We start from the raw sequence: 15820 nt of genomic DNA, 5'->3' as shown, positions 1-15820 counted from the left end.
TGGTCTTGTTGGAGGAAGTGTGTCACTGTGGAGATGGGCTTTGAGGTCTCATATATGCTCAAAGTCCAGTGCCTCAGACCACTTCCTGTTGCCTGCAAAGATGTAGGACTCTCGGCTCCTTCTCCAGCACCATGTCTGCCTGTACACTGCCATGTCCCACACCATGAAGATAATGTACTGAACTTCTGAACTGTAAGTGAGTCACCTCAATTAAATGTTCTCTTTTATAATAGTTGCCGTGGTCATGGTGTCTCCTCATAGCAATAGAAATCCTAACTAAGAAAGAAGTTGGAACCAGAGACTAGAGTATTACTGTGATAGGCCACACCGTATTTTTAATTGGAGAAATATGGACTTTGGAAGTTCAGGTTAGGAAAGCAGGGGACTGCTTTAAGCTCTGCCTAATTAGTCACACTAGTAGGAACATGGAAGACAGTGGTGTAAAGAGCGATTTGAACTGTGGGGCGCTGGCTCAAGAGAGCTCAGAAAAGAGGAAATTAATATGTGACCTAGAGATCATTCTTGTGATATTTTGGTTAAGAATGTGACTGCTTTTTGCCCTTGTCTGAAAAGTCTATCTGAAGCTAAAGAGTTTTGGATTAATTCTGTTGGCAGAGGAAATCTCAAAACAGCTTAGTTTAGCCACTGTCATGTGGTTATTAGTGATAACGCTGATGAAGATTTATAATGAAAAGGAGCAAGCTGAGCAAATAAAGATACAAAATGTAGCCGGCGGTGGTGGCGCTGCCTTTCATCCCAGCATTCAGGAGGCAGAGACAGGTGGATCTCTGTGAGTTCAAGGCCAGCCTAGCCTACAAGTTGAGTTCTGGGAAAGCCAGCCAGAGCTCTTACACAGAGAAACCCTGTCTCAAAAAAGGACAGATTGAGAAAAGAGATACCAGGAAGTGGAATAGGCTAAATCCTGTGTTCAAGCACATAAGTGGATAACAGATTAAGAAATGGAATAAAGGGAGTGGTGACCTAATGGCAAGATCCTACCCAGCTAAATTTCCTATTTGTGAAAAGGAATCAAAGAAAAGTTTAGAGCTGGGTGTGGTGGTGCACACCCTTAATCCCAGTAATCGGAACGCAGAGGCTGGCAGATCTCTGAGTTTGAGGCCAGACTAATCTAACCATCAAGAACAAGAAAGTTGGGCTGGAGAGATGGCTCAGAGGAAGAGATTGCTCTTCCAGAGGTCTGAGTTAAATTCCTAGTAACCACATGGTGGCCCACAACAATCTATAATGAGATCTGGTACCCTTTTCCGAATACTATATAAATAAATATAACAAAACAAAAAAGTTGGTGAAGATATAAATGAAGGAGAGGGCCATGTTCTAGTCTCAGCAATCAGCAGAACTTGGCAGCTTTGGCCACGTGGTTTTAGAGTTATGGACAGGAGAAAGGGGCTATGAAAATTTGCCCTCACGACTAAGGGAAGCCACTGAGGCCAGATATGTGTCAGGTCCCTGCATAGAGGCCTACAGAGGCCATTTTGTGAAGCTGTAAGTTGGAGATCCCAAGATATCGAAGATGCCAGAGCCAGCTGGTTTTTGATCTTGCTTTGATTCAGCATTTCCTCACTATGCTCCTTTCACTACATTTGGAAATGGTAATGTATATCCTGTGCTATTATATGTTGGAAGTATTATGTGATCTACTTTTTGATTCTGGATTTTACAGGGAATTACAGTTAAAAGACTGCATGAATCTCAAAAGAGATTTTGAACTTTAGACTTTTTTTTTTTTTTAGTTTGAGACTGTTATAGACTATGGGAACTTTTGAAGTTGGATCAAATGCAATTTTGCATTATGATATAGCTACAAGTCTTTGGGGGCCAAGGAGTGGAATCTGGTGGTTTGAAAGAAAATGGGAACTTCAAAGGGAGTGGCACTATTAGGGGGTGTGGCCTTGTTGGAAAAGGTGTGGTTTTGTTGGAGGAAGTGTGTTACCGTGGAGGGGACTTTGAGGTCTCCTATGCTCAAGCTACACCCAGTTAGACAAGCCTACTTCTGGTTGCCTTTATATGGACATGTAGCAGCTACCTCTCCAGCACCATGTCTGCCTGCACACTGCTATGTGCCACCATGATGATAATGGACTGAACCTCTGAACTGTAAGCTGCCCCAAATTAAATGTTTTCTTTGTAAGAGTTTATCGTGGTCCTGGTGTCTCTTCACAGCAATAGGAACACTCAGACAAACCTGAAGCCTACCGTAGGCTACATAGCAAGACCCTGACTCAAAATAAAAGATGAGTCAAATGCAAACTTCATATAGATTACTTCATTTAACCCTTACAGAAGCATTGGTAGTAGGCACTAAATGTTATTATTTCCGTTTTACAGGCAAGGAGACTGAAAACAGACTAGGTGGCTTGCACAAAGGCACACAACTAGCAAATAGCAGAGTTGTTTGTTTGTTAGTAACATTTTGGGGGGGCTGTTCTTGTTTTACTGCTTATACATATTCATTTGGCACAATTCAGGGGGATAAAAAAATTAATTATAGAAACAAGCATAGTCACTTCTTCAAGTAATTCACAGGCAAGAATGATGATGATGTCAAGAATTCTGACCAGCTTAGGAGACTAGCCTAGGCTGGCCTTGAACCACTACTTAGCTGAGAGTGACCCTGAACCTCTAATCCCATCCACTGCCTGCTGGCTGAGCCTTTCTACCACGTCTGGTTTATGCTGATCTGGGTATCAAACCCATACCCACAGCCATCCTACACACTAGACGAGTGTAGCACCAACTGAGCTATAACCACAGCCTACCTCAAATTCTTTTGTGCTGCTAACTTACATTTGTTTAATGATGGGAGGGGACACGTGGAAGTCAGAGGATAATTATTGGGAGTCTGTTCTCTGCTTCTGCAATGTAGTGTGTTCCAGGGATAGCACTCAGGTCAGTAGGCTTGGCAGCAAGCACTTTTATCCACTTGTTAGCCTTCTTCCTCAAATTCTTTTCTTTTGTAAAGTTGTGAGGTATTTTTGTTTGTTTGTTTGTTTGTTTTTTGGAACTCACTATATAGCAAGCTGGCCTTGAACTCAAGGATTCCCTTGTAACTACCTCCTCAAAACTAAGATTAAAGGCATGCACCACCATTCCTGTTCTAAATTTATTTATTTATTTATTTACTAACTTTTATTTCAATTGCATTTTGCCTGCACGTATGTCTGTGTGAGGGTGTTAGATCCTGGAGTTAGAGATAGTTATTAGTTGCCATGTGGGTGCTGGGAATTGAACCCGGGTCCTCTAGGAAGAGCAGTCAGTGCTCTTAACCACTGAACCATCTCTCCAGCCCATAAATTTATTTTTTATTTTATGTATATGGTGTTTGTTTAGTCTGTGTGTATGTCTATGTACCATATGCATACAGTGCCTGAGAAAGCCAAAAAAGAGAGTCGGATTCTCTAGAAGTGAAGTTAGAGACAGTTGTGTGCCATTCATGTGGGGGCTGAGAACCAAACCTAGTTCCTCAGGAATAACCAGTGGTGACCAACAAGTGCCCATCTCAAATTGCTGATGTATATTTTTTCACTTAATCCTACATCGACTTAGTGTAACAGGCAGTATTATTATTGCTCCCAACTTCAGAGATCAGAAAATGGAGATTACAGACGCTATATTATTTGTGGAGGTCCCGAACCTCTCTTTTGAATTCCAAATCTGTTTATCCAATTGCAATTTTGTATCTACTGATCTCCCATTACCAAAACCTGTTCCCTGCTACTGGCTATGTGATGCAATTTTTCCAGTTATTCAAGTAAAACCCCTAAGAGTCAACCCTGACATCTCCATCCCATGCATTAATATGCCACACCCAAATTTGATGGGAAATCTTAGTCCTTATTTCAAAGTACCGAGATAATCCACTACTGCTATCCCCACTGCTATCACACGGACTCAGCTACGATCAGCTGTCTGGATTGTTAGCACGCCAACATTGTCCATCATGTACATACTTACAGACAATCAAATAGCATATAATGAAAATAACAGACCTCTGTCTTGCCCACCTACATTGAATACTATTCCACGGATGGAATTACAACATAGTTTTTCAGCTATTTCTTCTTTTATTCATTTTTGGGTGTGGGGAGGGTAAGGGTAGATCTTACTAGTACCTGGGCTGGTCTCAAACTGGAGAGCCAACTGTCTCAGCCTCCTGAGTATACAGATTATAGGCATGAGCAAACACAGCTGGCCTTTACACATCTCTTTGTTTTGTTTTGTTTTTCAAGACAGGGTTTCTCTGTAGCTTTTGGAGCCTATCCTGGAACTAGCTCTTGTAGACCAGGCTGGCCTCAAACTTACAAAGATCCGCCTGCCTCTGCCTCCCGAGTGCTGGGATTAAAGGCGTGCACCACCACCACCCGGCTCCTTTACTCATCTCTTATTTACTTTTATGAACCTGACATATACTGCTACTGCTAATCTTTACTTTTAATATTTTAGATCTACTTATTTTATTTTATGTGTATGACATTTTGCCTGCACTTATGCATGTGCATCATGTGTGTATGGTGTCTGCAGAGGTCAGAAGAAGGCATCAGGTCCCCAGAAACCAGAGTTGTGAATATCTGTGAGCTGCTATGTAGGTGCTGGGGACCGAATCATAGTTCTCTGCAAGAACAGCAACAGCCCCAGCCATTGCTGATCTTATCAACAAACTCCAAAGAGGAAAAGCTGAGGCTATGGCACTCAAACTACTTCCTTTATACTAATATTGAGAGGGGGAGATATGAAACTCAGCATTTATACTACAACTGATGATAGTCATTATTAGACCAGCCACTGAAATGCAATTACATTATATTTCTTCTATAATTTTTTGTTTTTCAAAATTTTTACTTATTTTATGTCCACCACCAGTTTTCCTCAAAGTCACCAACAGAATCATGAACTCTTTTGAATATGGTTTCTCGAACCTTGCCAAAAACATCAAGAAATGTGTATTATATTCCTCACATCCTGAAGTTCAGTACCTCTTCTGAAACTCATAACCCTTATATCCATTAGACAACTTGGTCTTTGTTGTACAGAAGTCATCTTGGGACTTCTAGCTACCCTAACCCTCCTCATTTTGTTCTTTGTTTGGTTGATTTGTGACAGCATCTCACTCTGTAGTCCAGGCTGTAATGGAACTCACTATGTAGTTAAGGATAGCTTTGAATTCCTAATCTCCCCACCTCTGTTTCCCAAATGCAGTTTTTACAAGACTGTACCATGATGTATAGCTTGTCCTCTGAGACAGGGTCCTATTACGTGGTCCAATCTGGTCTTCAACTTGCAGTGAGCCTCATTCCCAACCTCCCGAGTGCTGTGATTACAGGTGTTCCTGACCATGCCCAGTCTCTTCATAACACATTCAAGAGGCTGAGGGTGGGAGAGACCCATTCCCAAAAGTTTTCTGGGAGGCAGAGGCAGGTGAATCTCTGTGAGTTTGATACCAGCCTGATCTACAGAGTGAGTTCCAGGATAGCAAGAGATATACAGAGAAACCCTGTCTCAACAAACAAAACAAAAAAAGTTCTCAGTTGTTTGTTTCTCTGTCTCTCTCATGACCACACACATGTGTGCATGTATGCGCACACACATTGGACTAGCTGGTTTTGGTAAACTTGACATAAACCTTGACTTATCTGGAAAGAGGAAATTTTAATTGAGAAAATACCTCCTTAACATTGGCCTATAAGATATTTTCCTGATTAATGGTTGATGAGGGAGGGCTCAGTCCATTGAGGATGGTGCCATCCCGGGCAGATGGTCCTGGGTGTTGTAAGAAAGCAGTCTGAGCAAACTATGAGGAACAAGACAGTAAGCAGCAACTGCCATGGCCACTGCTTCAGTTCCTGCTTCCAGGCTTCTGTCCTGGAATTCCCTCAATGATGTATTATGATATGAAAATTGTAAGATGAAATAAACTTTTTTCTTTCCATGTTGCTTTTGGTCACGGTGTTTTAGTACAGCAATAGAAACTCTAGCACACATACATACAAATAATGAATAACAAAAAAATATAATAAAAAATTTTAAGTCAGATATAGCAGTGCATACCTGAAATCGGAAGGGTGAGGCAGGAGGACTGCTATGAGTGGCAAGTCAGCCTGAGCCACCAGGCCCAGCTGCAGATGATGCTTTAAGAGCTCTCGTCTCTGAAGTCTCTTTCACCCAGATACTAGGATTACAGTGATAAAATCTGAGAGCTCTCCTTTAACCTAGCCTGGAACACATGCACAGACATGTGCATCTATGCACACACTCTTTAATACATTTGCAGACATCATCATTTAAGAGTCAGCATTTAATTTGGTATGACTTAATACTACTGATGTGTTCCCAATCCTTCCTTTGAGAATGAAACCAAAGCCCAGAGATCAGATGATATGCCCTAGATAACACTTGGGACATTTGAGCTGTGTTAAATATATTAGAGAGAAAGAATAAATATAAGAAGATAATCGGGAAAAACAGCACATTTGTCTTAGGGATTTCTGATTCATGTCTAAAAATCAATACTGAGGCATCAAAAACTTTTGAAGGAATAAACTACAGTAGCTGGAAATATAACAAGAGGCTCTACATTCCACACCCCGCACAGAAAGCTTGGGGAAGATTATTCAGTTAGGAGCTACAAATCAGGAGGAATGAAAACAAGAAGACAAAGAGAGAAATAATGTTTTCTCCAGATAAGAGTGAAGAAGGCTGAAGTACAACAAAGGGACACTGAAGATGACGAGCATTTTTCAGGCTGGCTAACTGGAAAGATGGCTGTTTTCACGAGGACCCTCAGGGCACTAGCTGACACTAATCTTTCCTGCTCTTTCCCTGACCCTTTCCTCTTCCTTCTCCTCTGTGCTAGTGATTCAACCCACAGCACATTTGATCTTTGAGCTACACTCCAGCCACATCTATTTCTTTTCTTTTTGTTGTCTTTGTTCTTTTGATTTTTTTTTTTTTTTTTGAGACAGGTTTCTCTGTGTAGACCTAGCCATCCTGGAACTTGCTCTGTAGACCAGGCTGGCCTTGAAGTCTGATTCCCCTGCCTTTGCCCCCTGAGTGCTGGGATTAAATGTGTGCACCACCACTGCTGCTCCCATTAATTTCTTACATGCATAGTTTGCTACCTAAAGGGACTGGAAGAAGATAATATGAGATCAGTCACTGCAGCCTTCACAGTGAAAGGGAGAGCCAACTCCTGCAAGTTGTCCTGTGACCTCCACACACGTGCATGTAACATGGGCACACACACACACACATATACATCCATACATAAAATTAATAAATGTAATTTTTTTAAAGGAAGAGGGATGGGATATAGATTACTTGACAGAGCACACAGCATGCATAAAACCCAGGATTCTATGCCCAGGACTGCATAAAACTGGGAATGATGGTACATGCCTATAATCTCAGCACTTGGGAGGTAGAGGCAGAAGGATCAGATGTGCAAGGATACCTTCTACTACACAGTTAGTTCCCAGACTAGGCTACATAATACCTATCTTTAAAAAAAATAAAAAATACACAGGCAAGCGAGATGGCCCAATGAGTAAAGGGACTTACTGCAAAATCCTGATGACCTGAGTTCAATCTCTGGAACCCATGTAAACATCAAAGAAGAAAACTGTTTCTACAAAGTTGTCCTCTGATCCCCAACATGCACCCACCACATACATATATCATATAAAGACACACTAGAATCAAAATTTAATAAAAAGGAAAAAGTGAGTGGTATAGCTGGGCGGTGGTGGCGCATGATTTTGATCCCAGCCTTTGGGAGGCAGAAGCAGGTGGATCCCTGAGTTTGAAGCTGGTCTACAGAGTGAGTTCCAGGGCTACCAGGCTTACACAGAGAAACTCTGTCTCCAAAAAGAAAAACAAAAATAAAAATAAAAAATTAAGTGGTAGAATGTGTATGGGGATTCTAAAAGGAATATTAAATTCCTCATAGCATGAAGAATAACAAAGAGACATGAGAACAAATCCTGGCCAGGTCCTTAGGAAGGCCACTGGGAAATGGAAATTAGCAGGGTGTGGAATTGGGTTACAGATCCTGAGCACAACACTTCCTGGCATAAACAACTCTATTCACAAGAAGTCCAAACTATCAATTCCTCCGAGCGCAACAAAGTACTTCATTGTTTACGTAACGGATGACTTAGAACTGATATTAAAACCCACCAATCTAACCTATACCTATGTATGAAAATATACATACAAACAAGAACTACACACCCTCAACACCAGTGCCTTGCCCAGTCCGCTCATTTTCACTCATCTATTTATTTACCCGCCCATTGCTGGGATTATAAGTGTGTGCCTCCACATCCTGCTAGTCTTTTCCTTCTAAATGGAAATCGTTGTAGCGAAGATGATAGAAGAAAAAACTGTAGTAAGGAGGTTAGGGTCAAGAAAAGGAGGGAAAAAAGCTCCAACAACTCAGCTGGCCTCTCCTGCTGGGCATGCAGCAGCTCTGGCAGCAGAGGAACACGGTATGCCAGAGGATCAGATGCCTGCCCTCCAGTAGGCCTCCCACAGCCTTCTTTCTCCACACAGACTTTCAAAATCACTAACTCAGTCATTTTCTTCCTTCCTTCCCTTCTTTCATAGGAAGTTTCTCTTTGTTTGCTTAATTTTGTTTTGTTCTTGAAGTCAAGGTCTCACTATGCAGTCCCGGTTGTCCTGGAACTGCGTAGACCACCTGCCTCTGACTCTGCTGGGGTTAAAGGTGTGTACCACTATGGCCGGCTCAGGACAACTTTTCTTTAAAACCCTTATAAGCTCAGGGCTAAAGAGATGGCTTGGCTACTCCTGAAGAGAATCTGGGTTTAATTCTAATTATGCTGTAACTCCAGTCCCACAAGTGCTGGCTTACACTGGCACTGCCATACCTGTAGGCAAAAGACGCAAATTCATCCAGGTGTGGTGGTCCACGCCTGCAATTCTAGCACTTGGGTGGTAAAGCAGGAGTTCAATGTCAGTTTCAGCTACTAATGAGCTCAAGGCCAGCCAACTCTACAAAGACCAATGGGGGGAGATTTCTTACACAAACTATTTGTGGTGACACACACTTGTAACTCCAGGTCTTGAGGCCAGCTTGAGCACTTCTGATATTACAAACATCTTATACAAATATCTTACTTAAATACATATTAAATTATATTGCCTTGTGCAATTTCATTTGGAAGCATGCTTACCTCACTAATATATCAAGTTAATTAAAGTGAGAAATATTCATATATTGATTACTAAAAAATATATTTAACCTTTTAAAAAAGATTCTATTTATTTTTATTTCAGGTATATAAGTATTTTGTTTGTGTATATGCATTTGCACAACATATATGCATGTATGTTCCTACAGACAACCAGAAGAGGGTGTTAGATCCTCTGGAACTGGAGTTTACTAACAGCTGTGGCTGGGAACGGAACCCCTATCCTCTGCAAGAGCAGCCAGTACTCTTAATTGCTGAGCTACCTCCAGCCAGTAAAATATAATATTAAAAAAATTTTTTTTTTGGTTTTTCGAGACAGGGTTTCTCTGTGGCTTTTGGTTCCTGTCCTGGAACTAGCTCTGTAGACCAGGCTGGTCTTGAACTCACAGAGATCCGCCTGCCTCTGCCTCCGGAGTGCTGGGATTAAAGGCGTGCGCCACCATCGCCCGGCTTATTAAAAAATTTTTAAATTTTATTTCACGCATGCATATGTTTAGAGAGGACAGAGAGAGACAGATACTGCATCTTAAGCATAAAAAGAGGTCAATGAAAGTCTAGCTAAAAGTAGAGCCAATATCATATTTTCTTCCTCCGCCATATGGGACCCAGGGGCCAAACTTAGGTCATCAGGCTTGGGTCAGGCACATTTACCCTCTGAGTCATCTTACTGCCCAAGCCTTTTAAATGTAAAAACAATTCTCAACAGCAAACTCTATCTCCTAAATGAGTACTCATGGTTTAGGGTGGAAAGTTTTATGCCATAATTTTGCTGTTATTTTTATTTGCTGACTTAATTACAATTCTTCAAAAAGCAATTAAGTTAAATAACCACATAGAGACCAGTCTTTTATCTCTGACAAATTACTAATCACAGTAGGAAACAATTATTATAATGAGCTAGTACTAACGTTCTGGTGAGAATAAAGCTACTTGAGAGGGGAAGTTGCCTTATTAAATACTTGTTAATTATAGGAAATTAAGTTGTAATAGAGAGAAAAAGACCAAGAGTCTAGCTAAACCCCGGCAAGATGGACTGCAAGATAAAGTACTCCTGTAGCAAGCCTCCAATAATGTCTCTTACCGATTCTGGGGAGACTGAAAGTCCATTACCTGAGGATGTTGGGATGGGAGAGTCTATTCATGAGCTGCATCTCTTTCAGCAGGTTTGCCCGGTTACTGCTCAGCGTGTTCATCTTGAGAGCCATCACCTGACCAGAAGCTCTGTGTCGAACCTAGGAAGTAAGAGTAAGAATGTTAAGGGCGGCAGCGATATATGACATCAGAGTCTCTACATGTAGAGCATACCAGGATGTTTTAGTGCCAGCTTAGGTAAAATAAATAAATGCGAACACATGGCCAGCTTGGGCTACATAGTGAGATATTGTCTTAACAAAAAATTACATTTGTCTCACTCCACTAATCAAGATAAATTTATTTCATCCAAAACCAAAATTGTTCTATTCCTAGCTGGCCAGAAATGTAATATTAATCATAACTTGCTTGTTTTTGCTTTAATGGTTTTTTAGGGGAGAGGTATGGGGAGAATTGGGACACAGGCCCAGATTGGCCCCAAACTTCCCATATATCTGCGGATGAACTGAATACCTTATCCTCCTGGTTGGATTACAAGCACCTGACATCACATGCAGCAAGGATGTGATTAGGTTATGTATCTCTGAATGGCCAGGAACTCAACTCTGTAGCTTGCCTAACTATAGCATCAGGCAACCTCCTGACTCAGCCTCCAAGTGCTAGAATTATAGGCAGGAACCACCACACCTATGAGGACTTTTTTAGGCTACTTCCTTAAGGCCAACATTGGTGACTTTAGGACACTAGAAGGAAACAGTCCCTTCTGTCGATTTTTATGTGGGGGGGAGGGAAGAAATGAGTAAGCCTTATGTAACAGTGAGCTATAAACTGTCTTTATAAGACACTTTCTAAGGCACAAGAGTGACACACTTTCAGTTTACACTGGGCGCCATAAAAATGTATCTCTAAGAGAACAAAAACAGGGCTGGATATGGCTCAAGGGTAGAGTATTGTACGCACCACGCACAAAGTCCTGTGTTTAACCCTAGTGCGCTAGACACATGAGCATGCACAATGCATGCACTCACAGACAAGGCTGGGGGCAGGGAGAGAAGTTACACATAGAAGGAGGTCAGTGACTCTTTTAGAGCATATACTGTAGTAGCACAACCCAGAACACTTGATAATAATATAAATACTATAAAGCTGGATACCATAAACATGGATCATACCACTTACAGTATTATCCATAAACACAATGGAGAGTCTATTTCTAGAAGCAGATGCCCACTACAGAATTCACTTCATTTTATTGATGAAAATTATATTCCTCATATACTTCATAGGTTTTATTTAAAAAAAAAAAACTGTCATATTAGGCCAGGAGTGGTGGTGCTCGCCTTTAGTACCAGCACTAGGAAGGCAGAGGCAGAGTTCAGTCCCCAGGCTCTGGGCTGGGTGGCTCACAACCAACAGGAGGATCTGATGCCTCTGGCCTCCATGAGCGCCTGCACGCACATGTGCATACCCATACACAGACACAGATGCACATAAGTGAAAACAAAATCTTTTAAAAAGAATAAATTCTGGGTCAGTGTGGTGACTCAGTGGGTAAAGATGCTTAATGCCAAACTTGGTGATCTGAATTCAATCTCAAGGACCCACACAGAGGAAGGAAAGCACACGTTCCCACAAGTTGTACACACACACACTTACACACAGTATCAATAAACCTAAGTTTTTAAATCTAATTTCAGAACTGATACAATAGGGGCTTGCAAAACAAAGCTATTGCCATTCTGTGAACTTCAGGAGTATTACTTTACATCCACTCAGTCTTCACCCTCTAAAGGCGCAGTGGAATAACAGTAACACTAACAGTTTCATGTATCTGTTAACACAGGACATGGCACAGCTTATCTTGTACTTAAAGCATCAATGGTTTGCGGTGGCCACAGCAGAAGAGAAGAGCTGGAAAGCTACAGAAGCCATAGAAGGCCAAAGGCAGAGGCTGGCAGACTTCCCCCTCATCTAGATCCTCCTAGAGATCTGGAAGCCAACTCCCTTCTCAGCGCATCACTGATACTGTTGTCGTGTACCCCGTGATTGATGAAAGAGAAGTGGCTCTCCTTTCTAGATTCTGCGTGGATAAGTTAAAGGAGATCTTTATATACAAAGATCTCAACGGCAGTATTTTTCCAGCACTCCACAGAAAACATCCATGTTTTAGTCGGGTTCTCCTCTCCTGTCACTTTCCCCCTCCCATCTGAAGACTGTTACTCTTGAGATTCTTGCTATCATTTTTTGAAACGGAGTCTTGAGTGGACTGGGACTCATCACAGAACACAGGATGGTCTCCAACTTTCAGAGAGTACTGGACTACAAGCAGGTGCCACCATATCTTGGTTCACTCTGAATTTTCTTTTCCTAGTTTCCAGGCTGCCCTCCACCGCCCGGCACACTCTGATCTAAGAATATTTACACAGCACTTGGGAGACAAAAGCAGGTGAATCTCTAAGTCTGAGCCCAGCCCGGTCTACAGAGCGAGTTCCAGGACAGTCAGGGCTCCACAGAGAAACCCAGTCTCGGAAAACAAAACAAAACAAACAAAAAAGGATATTGGATAATAAAACAAGTAACATTCAGGGATAAGCAATTTGTCTTCTCCCCCCACCCCTCGCACCCCCTGCCTTTATTTGCTTTTGTTTTAAAGACAGGGTTTCACTACACAGCTCTAGACCAACATAACCTTAAAAATACAGATAAGCCAGCCCCTGCCTCCCAAGTGCTGGAGTTAAAGATGAACTGCTACTTGCTTTCTTGCTTGTTTGCTCTTTCTTTAAGATTTATTTTGGTTAGGTAGTATATATCTTTAATCCAACTGCTCAAAAAGCAGAGGCAGGTGGATCTCTGTGGCCAGCCTGGTCTACATATCCAGTATAGCCAGAGTCACATAATAGTTTCTCTCAAAAAAACATTTTAGGTCGGGCGGTGGTGGCACACGCCTTTAATCCCAGCACTCCGGAGGCAGAGGCAGGCGGATCTCTGTGAGTTCGAGACCAGCCTGGTCTACAGAGCTAGTTCCAGGACAGGCTCCAAAAGCCGCAGAGAAACCCTGTGTCGGAAAAAAAAAATCAAAAAAACATTTTAAAGGTATATTTATTTTCTTGTATGAGTGTTTTACTTGCATGAATATATCATGTGCATAGCTGGTGTTTGAAGAGTTCAGAAGAGGTCTCAGATCTCTTGAAACTGGAGTTAGCAATCATGTTGAGTCCCAGGAATTGACCCCAGTCTCTACAAGGACAACAAGCGCTCTTAACCACTTATGCCATCTCACTTATGCCAACCACCGCTTTTTAAAGACAGTTTTACTATGTAGCTCTGGCTATCCTCAAACTCAATATGTTATCATGCCTGGCTTTCACTGATTTTAAATTTCTTTATCTAGTGTATGCGTGGGTGGGAGGCAACAGACGCGCACATGTGGAAGTCAGAAGCCAGCTTTCAGAAGCCAGTTCTCTCCTTTCACCATGTGGGGTGCCGTTATCTGATGAGCCATCTCCTCAGGCCTATTTACCTTTTTATTTATTCATTTTCTTACAGTGCCAGGAAGCAAAACTAGGACTTTTCACATGTTAGGCAAGTATTCTACCATTAAACTATACTTGCTGCCTCAATGGCAACAAGTGATACCGGTCAATACTAATCTATATGATTGGCTGACTTCTTTTAGACGTGGCCTACTTCGCCTTCGTTGGTCTGAAACACCCTATGAAGACTAGTCAGGCCTCAGACTCACAGAGGTTCTCCTGCCTCTGTCTCCCAAGTGCTGGGATTACAGGCAAATGCCACAAGGATCTTGTGTTCTTTCTACTCTCTCTCTCTCTCTCTATATATATATATATATTCTCATTGACGTCAGCAACAAGTAGGTAGTGATTGCTTGGGTCTGTGGGGAAAGAGGAAGCACAGGGCATGGAGACTATTTAAATTAATCCAATTAGGGGGCAAGGCTAGGAGGAGAGGAGGGAGAGGAAACTGTGGCCGGGATGTAAAATAATTTTAATTAAAAAATAAAATTGAAATAATCTAAAGTTAAATACTGGTGGTGACTACACAAACAACTGAATATTGTCAAAATCTCTCTCTCTCTCTCTTTCTCTTTCTCTCTCTCTCTCATTCTTTTGAAGCAGCATTTTTCTGTGTAACAGCTCTGGCTGTCCGGGAACTCACTGACAAGCAAATAGAGTGACAGTTAAGTCTGCTGAGATGGCTCGGGAAGTAAAGGCACTGCCACCAAACGTATCTGAGCTTGTCCCTTTGGACCCTCAGGGTGGAAGGAGAGAAATGACTTTCTTGAATTGTCCTCTCACTTCCACATGTGTACCATGTACAGACAGAGTGCATACCCACACACACACAAATAAATAATTGTAAAAAGCAGGGATAGTTAATAGAGGAGAAACTTTAGTTCAACTACAATATTCATGAATATCATTCACGTATATTGACATTTTAACCATATTTAAAAACAAAGTACAAAGAGAACTACTCAAGTTTGGAGCTAGGAGTATCACTCAGTGGTACAGTTGCACAATAAGCAAGCTCAGGCCTTGACTTTGATCCCCAGTTCATGGGCATAAGAGACAACAAAGCGAAGTGGGCGATATTCAACTGTGAACAGCATATGAAAAGTTATCTTAAATTTAAATTAACATTTATTAGCGGTTGATTACACACACAAAAGGTATTTGCTGGAAATGATTTGAAGCCAGGCATAGTTGTTTACACCTTTAATCCCAGCACTTGGATTAAAGCAGGATGATCTCCAGGAGCTCAAGGTCATATTGGTCTACTGAGCAAGTTCCAGAACAGCAAGGGCTACTACATATGGAGACTCTGTCTCAGAAAATCAAAATAAATAAATAGGCTGCTTGAACTTCTAGTCAAGAAGTCACAATGAGTGTACAATAAATATACAGAAAGCTGGTATAGAAACATTAATATCAAACAAAATACAGTTCAAAGCAGTCATTTTCCAGAGATGATAAGAACTCATTTGGGAGGTGTGCTCAAGGTTTTCAGAAGAGTCTTCTGGTTATAAGAATGACCAGGGCTGAGGAGTGCTGCTGGCCAGAGATGCTTGACCAAAGTCATCTTACAAGGTACAGGATGGTCCTGCATAAGCACCATCCATATGCTCTCTAAAACTCAAGTGACTTGCCAGTTATTCATGCAGATGAAAAAATAAGACAGAGCTGTTTGATCTGACTCTCTTATGTTAAAAAAAAAAATAAATCTACCTTGAATGGTTTTAACACATACTTATTTCTTTTCAGTGCTGGAAATTGAACTTAGGGCCTCATACTTGCCAGGCACTCTACCACTCAGCTATATTCCTAGCCCTAAATTCTCGTTATTTCAGAGCATGCTTCCAAGCTGGTGACCAATTCAGAGCATCTGGCCACAACAGACAGATGAGCCCAAGGTAGCACACCTGTGTCAGACTCCATGGGTAGCTTTTATATCCAGGGTAATTAATTTATTTTTTTTATATT

General features: G+C 41.6%; 1 protein-coding gene across 1 annotated transcript in view; it reads right to left on the bottom strand.

Annotated features, from left to right (window-relative positions):
• Tesk2 (testis associated actin remodelling kinase 2) overlaps positions 1 to 15820 on the bottom strand; it is a 109943-nt gene that overhangs the window by 43215 nt on the left and 50908 nt on the right. The window contains exon 3 of the mRNA XM_050131883.1: positions 10338 to 10459. Within this exon, the coding sequence (XP_049987840.1) occupies positions 10338 to 10459 (122 nt within the window). The remainder of the gene's footprint in view (positions 1 to 10337; positions 10460 to 15820) is intronic.

This window comes from Alexandromys fortis, unplaced genomic scaffold (assembly GCF_014885135.2).
Source record: "Alexandromys fortis isolate MF-2015 unplaced genomic scaffold, M_Fortis_MF-2015_v1.1 scaffold_302, whole genome shotgun sequence".
Classification (NCBI taxonomy): domain Eukaryota; kingdom Metazoa; phylum Chordata; class Mammalia; order Rodentia; family Cricetidae; genus Alexandromys; species Alexandromys fortis.
The sequence above is the reverse complement of the archived record's forward strand: the minus strand, read 5'-3'. Positions and strand labels throughout refer to the sequence as shown.